The following is a 10,899-nucleotide window of genomic DNA, read 5'->3' as shown; positions in this document are numbered from 1 at the left end:
GTAACGCATGTAAAGTTGAACGTTGAATGAAGAGCATAGGAGAGGGGTGCATCATGAGCCACAATTTGTCTCTCCAACTTTCTGAACTTTGAGAGCAAACGGTGTCTGTGGATCGAACTAATAAACTCATCCACGACCATCGGATTTTACAAAAACCATTTGTTTTTGTTAATTAGTGTACTACCTCAATGGATGTAACTTAAACTCAACTCCGGGACATGTACACGATTTTTATTTCCTTGCTTTGAACTGCGAAATACTTCAATGGAAAATTTTACGCAAGACAGGTTGTAGTCTTAGGTATTCAATATGTAAGAGCATATGATTTCGGGTAATGAATACTATGAAAGAAAAATTTATTTTAGTGATTGTTAAAGCTTACCGAAACCGAAACAAAAGTATTCGAAGTGTAAGGTAGCCATAATAGAAGTGCTGACTCGTGTTGTGTACTTGCAACTTGCCGCTTATGTCTATGTAGTATGTACATATGAAAAATTACAATAAAAATTACCTCCCTATGTTCCAAAAATGAAAACATTCTCGACTTACTTACAATAGATTTTTTTTATCAGGCGTCGTACATACCCCTCCAGCACAAATCAAAGACATCCTAAGGATATACATGCAATGTGATTATCTTGAAAACTCTTTTAAAGAGAGAATAAGTTTATGGATGCTTGGAAATCATGCAATGCTTCGCGAAACATGTTTGACGAAGTATGTACCATGGATGCGAGAATGTTTCTCAAAGAGACTGATGGCATGTATGAACTTACTGTCGGCATTGAATCCATGATGCTTTGCTACATATTTTGAAATAAATGAACTGGATAAGAAACAAAGAAAAAGAAAGAGTGAAACCTCACACCATATATCGTTTGGGTATGGTGAATTTCATAATCATATAAAGTCTGATAAGTTTGTTTCCAGTTTTCCTAAATTTTATGTGTTCCACCAAAAACATGAGTTTGCATTACATGTGTATTATTAAAGCAAACATACTAAACCTGCAAAAGCAAATGTATTTGAAATGTTTGTAGTGAAAAACTTAAGAACTAAATTACCTTGATGGAATGCTATTGTGAGAAAGTTGCATCTTTACTGTTGTGATCCTTATGTTTCTAATGCGATTAGACCCACTGCGACACACTGTAAAATCAGTCATCTATACAAACTCAGACACTTCAACACTTAAATCTATTAGTAAAGAAAGATGTAAAAGAGTTCATATTCATGATAAGTAATTCTAAGTTACATAATGAAATGAATTAAAGGTGATAATTTTAGTTTTTCTTTGATGCATCTTAACAACCACTTAGGTTTGGAATCTTATCTCTTGACTGATAATAGTTTTACTTAGCTACCAAACTATAACCAAAATAGATATGCATAGTTACAAAAACACCTAAGAAATCTCTAGCTCAAACTGTATGAATCTTTGAAAACTTTCAATCGTAATTCACAAATAGGGACTCACAAATACCGATGAAAAAAAACAAATACTCCAACATTATCCCTTAAACACGGCCATTCAACATAATAAGTAAAAAGATGAAACTGCAGTCTTCTCCGTCTCATAAATTATCTACACCTAGATAAGTTCTTAAAATATCAAGTTTCTTTGCCTCAGGGTTCATTCAAACTGAATGTTCTGGGTTATTTCCAACTCCAATTTGGAAGTTATAGACGGCAAAACTGACAAATATGGAATTGGGAAGAAGTAGCAAAAACAGTTAAAGAAAAATGATTATGGGATTGGCAAATACCTTGAGTCTGTAGGTTTAGGCTTATAAGGAGGATGGGTTTCCTAATTCTTGCCTTCTTCATCTTGATAGTAGGGTGGTTGACGCGAGAGTCATGGAAGGGATGTTGCGAATCTTGGAATTCACAATCGATAAGATTCAGAGGAAGATCAATAGTTGATTAGATTCAGGAGAATAAAAACAATCGGCACATTAGTATCCTTACGAACAGTTTCTATGATGACTACAAACAATAGGAGAATGACAACCAATTCAAATCAAGTGGAATTCGATCGACACTTACCTGAGACGGATACTGGTTTGTTTCGATATCTGTTGTGCACCAGCACCAACAACAAAAATCTGCAACGACAAAATCAATCAAAAGAAAAGTTTCTGGAGCAGTATCAAATAAAACCCTTATTTTCGATAAAAAAAAAAAACAAACAAACAAAAATGTGTAACAGAAGTTTCCCGGGAACATGCCAATCTTCATTGAGTATAATATACTACCAAGGCAGTGATATTTTCCGTTACGGATGAAAAGGTGGGTCAGAATTAATAAAACCATAATAATGGCAGCTCATCTTTGGCAACTTTATGTGTAACACATGTAAAGTTGAATCTGGAACGTTGAATGAAGAGCATAGGAGAGGGGTGCATTATGAGCCACAATTTGTCTCTCCAACTTTCTGAACTTTGAGAGCAAATGGTGGTCGTGGATCGAACTAATAAACTCATCCACGACCATCGGATTTTACAAAAACCATTTGTTTTTGTTAATTAGTGTGCTACCTCAATGGATGTAACTAAACCTCAACTCCGGGACATGTACACGGTTTTTATTTCCTTGCTTTGAACTGCGAAATACTTCAATGGAAAATTTTACGCAAGACAGGTTGTAGTCTTAGGTCTTCAATATGTAAGAGCATATGATTTCGGGTAGTGAATACTCTGAAAGGATAATTTGTTTTAGTGATTGTTAAAGCTTACCGGAACCGAAACAAAAGTATTCGAAGTGTAAGGTAGCCATAATAGAAGTGCTGACTCGTGTTGTGTACTTGCAACTTGACGCTTGTGTCTATGTAGTATGTACATATGAACAATTACAATAAAAATTACCGCCCTATGTTCCAAAAATGAAAACATTCTCGACTTACTTACAATAGATTTTTTTATCAGGCTTCGTACATACCCCTCCAGCACAAATCAAAGACATCCTAAGGATATACATGCAATATGATTATCTTGAAAACTCTTTTCAAGAGAGAAGAAGTTTATGGATGCTTGGAAATCATGCAATGCTTCGCCAAACATGTTTGACGAAGTATGTACCATGGATGCGAGAATGTTTCTCAGAGAGACTGATGGCAAGTATGAACTTACTGTCGGCATTGAATCCATGATGCTTTGCTACATATTTTGAAATAAATGAACTGGATAAGAAACAAAGAAAAAGAAAGAGTGAAACCTCACACCATATATCGTTTGGGTATGGTGAATTTCGTAATCATAGAAAGTATGATAAGTTTGTTTCCAGTTTTCCTAAATTTTATGTGTTCCACCAAAAACATGAGTTTGCATTACATGTGTATTATTAAAGCAAACATACTAAACCTGCAAAAGCAAATGTATTTGAAATGTTTATAGTGAAAAAACTTAAGAACTAAATTACCTTGATGGAATGCTATTGTGAGAAAGTTGCATCTTTACTGTTGTGATCCTTATATTTCTAATGGGATTAGACCCACTGCGACACACTGCGAAATCAGTCATCTATACAAACTCAGACACTTCAACACTTAAATCTATTAGTAAAGAAAGATGTAAAAGAGTTCATATTCATGATAAGTAATTCTAAGTTACATAATGAAATGAATTAAAGGTGATAATTTTAGTTTTTCTTTGATGCATCTTAACAACTACTTAGGTTAGGCATCTTATCTCTTGACTGATAATAGTTTTACTTACCTACCAAACTATAACCAAAATAGATATGCATAGTTACAAAAACACCTAAAAAAGCGCTAGCTCAAACTGTATGAATCCTTGAAAACTTTCAATCGTAATTCACAAATAGGGGCTCACAAATACCGATGAAAGAAAAACAAATACTCCAACATTATCCCTTAAACAAGGCCATTCAATATAATAAGTAAATGGATGAAACTGCAGTCTTCTCCGTCTCATAAATTATCTACATCTAGATAAGTTCATAAAATATCAAGTTTCTTTGCCTCAGGGGTCATTCAAACTGAATGTTCTGGGTTATTTCCAACTCCAATTTCGAAGTTATAGACGGTAAAACTGACAAAGATGGAATTGGGAGGAAGTAGCAAAAACAGTTAAAGAAAAATGATTATGGCATTCGCCAATACCTTTAGTCTATAGGTTTAGGCATATAAGGAGGATGGGTTTCCTAATTCTTGCCTTCTTCATCTTGCCAGTAGGGTGGTTGACGCGAGAGTCATGGAAGGTCTGTTGCGAATCTGGGAAATCGCAATCGATAAGATTCAGAGGAAGATCAATAGTTGATTAGATTCAGGAGAAGAAAAACAATCGGCACATTAGTATCCTTACAAACAGTTTCTATGATGACTACAAACAATAGGAGAATGACAACCAATTCAAATCAAGTGGAATTCGATTGACACTTACCTGATACAGATGCTGGTTTGTTTCGATATCTGTTGTGCACCACCACCAACAAAAAAAATCTGCAACAACAAAATCAATCAAAAGAAAAGTTTCTGAAGCAGTATCAAATAAATCCCTTATTTTCGATAAAAAACAAACAAACAAACAAAAATGTGCAACGGAAATTTCCTTGGAACATGCCAATCTTCATTGAGTATAATATACTACCAAGGCAGTGATATTTTCCGTTACGGATGAAAAGGTGGGTCAGAATTAATAAAACCATAATAATGGCAGCTCATCTTTGGCAACTTTATATGTAACGCATGTAAAGTTGAATCTGGAACGTTGAATGAAGAGCATAGGAGAGGGGTGCATTATGAGCCACGATTTGTCTCTCCAACTTTCTGAACTTTGGGAGCAAATGGTGACCGTGGATCGAACTAATAAACTCATCCACGACCATCGGATTTTACAAAAACCATTTGTTTTTGTAAGATAGATTGTTATGATAATTTATTTCAGTTACTATATTAGGCCATCTTCATTTAGTGGATGGACAACTTGGTCATGAGAAAGTTTTTTCTCAAATCACATGCAACCGAAATAATCTAAACTCACAAAATATACGACTGCAAACTATTCGTTTCTTAAAAACAAAGAAAAGAAAAATTGGATCCAGAAAAGATCAACCAAAATGATAGATTGATTTGTAACTGCTCAACTAGGCAGAATTTATGACTCAACAATTCTACTGTCCCCATCCCTCCCTCCCTCTCCCTCTATAAAACTATCTTGGAGTGTTGAAAACGTATGATTGTTAATTTCACATATAACTGAAAAATAGTCAAAAATAAATTGGACTCATATGAGATGAACATCAAGTTAAAAACAGCAAGAGCTCACTTGTCAAGAGAGCACCTTTTGAACCTCTGAAGTCACATCTTTTGGAGATTTCTCGGCATGAAGTGCAGCAACAACGCCCTTCTTCCCATAGTAATCAATGACCTGACAAGTGAAAATGCACAGATGATCATTAACAATTTTGCAAAGAAGAGAAGAGACAATAGAATCTTGTAACAACATTGTATTGTACAAGTAATAAAACAACTAGCTCTGAAGAGGAGATTTTATTGAATGAAGACTACTTGAATTAAAGAGTAGATCTTTCAATGTGGAAAAAAAATCTTTAGATTCTTCTAAGAACAAACTCAAACTTGTAAGAACATATATAAAAAGAAAAGCATGCTTACCGGCTTGGTTTGCCTGTGGAATGACTCCAGCCTCGATTTGAGAACCTCAGCGGTGTCATCTTTCCTCTGAATCAAAGGCTCTCCAGTGACCTTCAGGTAAATAGGTGTTTCCGTAAGAATACAAGCCAAATTAACTCAATAACACCACTCAGTTACCAGTCAATAATCTATTAGTTAATTACCAAATTAACCAAGCTGGATTGGTTGTTTCCAAAAGAAGCACATGAAACTTATAACAAACAAATTAACTCCAATTGTAGTCAGCATGCCTTCTAAGACGATGGGATTTAATTTTTATTCGCTATTATCCTTGAACACAAGTGGAAAAGTTTAGATGTGCATCAAATGTAAGATAACTCAAACGTGTGTGGCAAACAGAAAAAAGTATCACCATATGGCATAAATTACAGATTCCAACGATAATAAACAAAAAAAGTTAGGAAGTAAAAGAAGAGGAGAGTCAGATATACTTACATCGTCAATGCCGGGAACTTTAGGGGGTGCAAATTTTGTGTGGTAGCTCCTACTTGAAGGATGGATCCACCGACCAGTAATTCTCTCCTCCAAGATGGAATCATCAATCGCGAAGTTCAGCACTTTGTCAATTTTAGCTCCCTGCTTCCCAAGCATCTCATCAAGCTGCACCAAAAATAAAAATGGAGTGACTAGCTGCCGATGAAAAACCATTTTGGACAAGTAAATGGAAAGAAGTCATTACAAAATAGAGAAAAGAAGGGACAAGAACAAGATAGAGATACGACCTTTTCTGCTTGAACTACTGTTCTTGGGAACCCATCAAGAATGAACCCTTTTTGACATGATGGTTTCTTCATTGCTTCGTCAATGATGCCAACAACTAAGTCATCAGAAACAAGATCTCCCTGAAAATTTTAAATGGGGTGATGAGGGATGCATTGGATTAATAATCACAAAATATAGAAGATAAACTGGAATATGATGTGTATCTTGCGCCAAGGTGAGACAGTTTGAAAAGAAGCTCACTCTCTCCATAGCCTCTTTAGCCTTAACTCCGAGAGGTGTCTTAGCAGCAACAGCAGCTCTTAGCATATCCCCAGTCGCTAAGTGACACAAACAATACTCATCCTTAATAATAGGTGACTGAGTACCTTTCCCTGACCCAGGTGGACCTGCCAGGCATAAAACATTAAGATAAAATGTATACATCAATCTAAAGATATGCCGAAAAGTTGCAGTCATGGATAAAACAGAAACCATGTATAAAAAGTGGTGAAAGAAATTCATTATCAGCAATTGGATACCATTCATTCAACGGTTTCAAAAAATATTTATACACCTCCTTCCTTCAGTTTTTCCAACTACAGCGTTTTTCCACCAAATAAAAAATGGAATTCAAAGGTTGTTCCATTAGAAAAATCAATACGGTAGAAGGGACAAGCCAATTATAAATGGCGCTTACCATGTGCTCATTCAGATTGTTGGGCAATAAGATAAATGGTCTAAATTATTAGTATTTTTTACGTCAAAGTCCAAATAGATCTGTAAAGAGCTGAGAGCATCTATGTAATAGAAGGATAGAGCTACATCTCCACATAGTCCGGGTGAACAGCCCTATATTTTGTTGGTAAAATTACTAATAAAGTAACTGAGAAGAATATACTTAGCTCAAAATAATGTTGTTGATGTTGCTGCACAGAGAATGTAGAGGCACGTAGACTACGCTGTCCTAAAGGCAATATCGCCTGCCACTCCTCTGAGATGCTACAGCAGTTGGCGAGTCACCTCCAGGATACAACTACAGTTAGTACCCCTCAATGTAGCATACAATGAGGGTACCCTTAGAGCTTGGCAGAACTTAAAACAGTAGAAGAGATGTTTATAGAAAAAACTGAGGGAGAGTAGAAGAGATATTTCTCTGTGGTGTGTTTTCTGAGATTACAACTACTCTCTTATATAGTGTTTGTGTAGTTACAAACAAGAAAGAAAACTCATGCGTATGACAGGAAAAACTGGTTATGTTGGGTTAAAGATAGTGCAAGAAAAGTTGTTTTGACAGGCATGGAGCAGTGTGTTGCTGCCAAGCCAAATACGTACATACAAGAGAGCCAGGACAAAACACGTACAAACAAAGAAGCAAAGACAAGCACGTTCAGACAAAGAAGTCAGGAGAAAACTCGTGCATACAAAGAAGCCCAAGACAAGCACGTTCAGACAAAGAAGTCAGGAGAAAACTCGTGCAGACAAAGAAGAGATTCTTCTACTTGTGTGGAAAACACGTACCAAAAATTTCAGCAAAAAGATAGGATCTAATGAACCCACACCCACACCCGAACCCGAGCCCGAGCCCGACCCGACCGACCGGACGGACGGCGGCGGCGTGCGTGCTTCTGTGCGAAGCACCGCGCGTACGGGAAAGGCAACCTTGCCCTAGTCTAAGCCTCCCCCCCAAGCACAAAAGTCTAATGACCCAAGGGCCATGCCCTTATAGCCAACTCTATGGTATTTATGTCTAAAACTCTTTAGATTTTAGTCAATGTGGGACTATTGTTTTATCTATTCAAAAGAAAAAACAACTAATGGGCAATAGGTCTAGGGATCAAAACACAGTCCATGGAAAAATTGGTAATTTTAAAGCGTTTTTTCTAACAATCCCCCACATGAATGATAAAACATATCGACGAAATACGAGAAAACATAATACATCAATATTAGGCTAAAGTGTCCCAGAGATTGAACCTTAACATAGTGAGAGGTTACCGGAACTGCTTGTTGTTTCGGTAAACACAATGTCTTGAACCGTCAACAGTGAGTGCAATTCAGAAATAACAACCACACTTTGATGTCTCAAAGAAAAAGAAAGCTGCCAAGCTCTTGCCGTTGTGCCCGTTTTGGCCGTGGGCTAAATCCCGGACTTAATGAATGTCTCTAGAGAAAAAGCTCAAATTCTCATAGGAAGCGGCCCCACTTCCAACATCCACATAGGTGAGTCCATTAAGAGTGTCCTGCCACACTCCGCTGTAAGCAAAGCCATGGAACTCATTAAGATCCTGACAGATCATCCTAAAACATGCAGGCAGCACTATCATACGGTTACACCATAGGGAGGGACAAAGATAGTGCTTTCTCTCGACATCACCAAAAATTAGTTATCTCATTGAACCTTGATCTTGGAACTCCATTCACAAGGTTGAGTGTCCTTCATGGCGATTTATTCTATGAGCTTGAGTCCCATCCCCTTCGATGTGGATCTAACTACCTCTCTAGATAACCCTTTCGTCAAAGGATCTGCAATATTCTCTTTAGACCTTACAAAGTCTATAGAGATGATGCCAGTAGAGAGTAGTTGTTTCACTGTCTTGTGTCTTCTTCGAAGATGTATAGACTTTCCGTTGTATACACTATTCTTTGCGCATCCAATAGCAGCTTGACTGTCACAGTGGATTGCGATCGAAGACACAGGCTTGGGCCAGAGTGGAATTCCACCCAGGAAACCTCGTATCCATTCAGCTTCCTCTCCAGCTTTCTCCAAGGCTATAAACTCAGACTCCATGGTGGATCGAGCTATACATGTCTGTTTGGTAGACTTCCATGACACAGACGCACCACCAAGTGTGAAGATGTACCCGCTAGTGGATTTGCACTCATCTAAGTCTGATATCCAGTTGGCATCACAATACCCTTCTAGCACAGCAGGATACTTCCCAAAACTTAGGCAATAGTTTGAAGTTCCTCTCAGGTACCGTAGAACTCTGTAGAGAGCATTCCAGTGATCCTGCCCAGGGTTGCAAGTGTACCTGCTTAATCTACTCACAGTATAAGCAATATCAGGTCTTGTACAGTTCATTAAATACATAAGACTGCCAATAACACGAGAATACTCAAGTTGATAAATACCCTCACCCTTGTTCTTTTTCAATTTGCAATTGGTATCATAAGGAGTAGTTGCAGGTTTAGCTTTTTCATGATTAAATCTCTTAAGCACAGTTTCAACATAATGAGATTGACTAAGACTATATCCATCAGACATCTTTCTGATTTTCATCCCTAAGATTACATCAGCAGGGCCTAAGTCTTTCATGTCAAAGTTTTCGTTAAGCATGCTTTTAGTGGTATTGATACTATCAAGGTTACTTCCTAATATGAGCATATCATCAACATATAGGCACACAATAACATGAGAATCGTCCACAGATTTAATGTAAACACATTTATCAGATTCATTAACCTTGAAGCCATTAGATATCATTACATGATTAAATTTTTCATGCCACTGTTTAGGTGCTTGTTTTAAACCATACAAAGATTTTTTCAGTTTGCATACTTTATCTTCAAAACCTTTCACAACAAAACCTTCCGGTTGGTCCATATAAATTTCTTCATTCAATTCACCATATAAAAAAGCAGTTTTAACATCCGTCTGATGTATATGCAAATCATAAATAGAAGCAATAGCAATCAGCATCCGGATAGAAGTGATTCTAGTGACCGGTGAATAGGTATCAAAGAAATCTAATCCTTCCTGTTGTCTGTACCCCTTAGCTACCAACCTAGCTTTGTGTTTTTCTATAGTTCCATCTGTTCTAAGTTTCCTTTTGAAGACCCACTTGCAACCTATGGTTTTACTACCAGGAGGTAAGTCTACAAGCTCCCAAGTTTCATTTTGTTGAATGGAATCCCACTCATTATTTGAAGCTTCTTCCCAGAAGGGAGCTTCCGGAGAAGTCATAGCTTCCTTATAGGTTTGGGGTTCAGACTCTACCGTAAGAGTCACAAAATCTGGACCGAAACCTTTCTCGGTTCTGACCCTCTTACTTCTTCTAGGTTCGGTTTCAGCATCTAGAGACGGGGGTTGACTAGTCGAAGGAACATCTGAGAGATCATCGCGGACCCTTTTATGAGGTCCAGACCCTAAAGGGAAAATGTGTTCGAAAAACACTGCATCTCTGGATTCCATTATGGTGTTCTCACCAATTACCATGAACCTATAAGCACTAGTGTGCTCAGGATATCCTAGGAAAACACAATCTACAGTTTTTGGTCTTATTTTGGTTTTCTTGGAACGAGGAGTGGCCACCTTGGCCAAACACCCCCACACTTTAAAGTATGCATAGGACGGTTGTCTTCCTTTCCACAACTCATATGGAGTTTTGTCGGATTTCTTAAATGGAACTCGGTTCAAGATATAGCAAGCAGAGAGAATTGCTTCCCCCCACAGGTTCGAAGGTAGCCCTGAACTAGCTAACATAGCGTTCACCATATCTATGAGTGTTCGGTTTTTCCTTTCAGCT

General features: G+C 37.4%; 1 protein-coding gene across 2 annotated transcripts in view; it reads right to left on the bottom strand.

Moving 5' to 3' along the window:
• Positions 1 to 488: 488 nt before the first annotated feature.
• Positions 489 to 10,899, bottom strand: part of LOC113277389 (adenylate kinase 4-like) — a 44,557-nt gene continuing 34,146 nt past the window's right edge. Inside the window, exons 2-14 of one of the 2 annotated variants that reach the window (XM_026526503.1) lie at positions 6,635 to 6,780; positions 6,394 to 6,513; positions 6,107 to 6,271; positions 5,633 to 5,722; positions 5,301 to 5,387; positions 4,401 to 4,459; positions 4,121 to 4,231; positions 3,418 to 3,502; positions 3,129 to 3,178; positions 2,047 to 2,105; positions 1,767 to 1,877; positions 1,065 to 1,149; positions 489 to 826 (exon numbers count right to left, since the gene is read on the bottom strand). In XM_026526503.1, the coding sequence (XP_026382288.1) occupies positions 4,210 to 4,231; positions 4,401 to 4,459; positions 5,301 to 5,387; positions 5,633 to 5,722; positions 6,107 to 6,271; positions 6,394 to 6,513; positions 6,635 to 6,780 (689 nt within the window). In that variant the 3' untranslated portion in view covers positions 489 to 826; positions 1,065 to 1,149; positions 1,767 to 1,877; ... (2 more) ...; positions 3,418 to 3,502; positions 4,121 to 4,209. Of the gene's footprint in view, positions 827 to 1,064; positions 1,150 to 1,766; positions 1,878 to 2,046; positions 2,106 to 3,128; positions 3,179 to 3,417; positions 3,503 to 4,120; positions 4,232 to 4,400; positions 4,460 to 5,300; positions 5,388 to 5,632; positions 5,723 to 6,106; positions 6,272 to 6,393; positions 6,514 to 6,634; positions 6,781 to 10,899 lie in introns of those variants that run through there. The other variant, XM_026526504.1, reaches the window with a different exon arrangement.

This window comes from Papaver somniferum, chromosome 5 (assembly GCF_003573695.1).
Source record: "Papaver somniferum cultivar HN1 chromosome 5, ASM357369v1, whole genome shotgun sequence".
Classification (NCBI taxonomy): Eukaryota; Viridiplantae; Streptophyta; class Magnoliopsida; order Ranunculales; family Papaveraceae; genus Papaver; species Papaver somniferum.
Note: the sequence above shows the minus strand (reverse complement) of the source record. Positions and strands in the feature narration are given on the sequence as shown.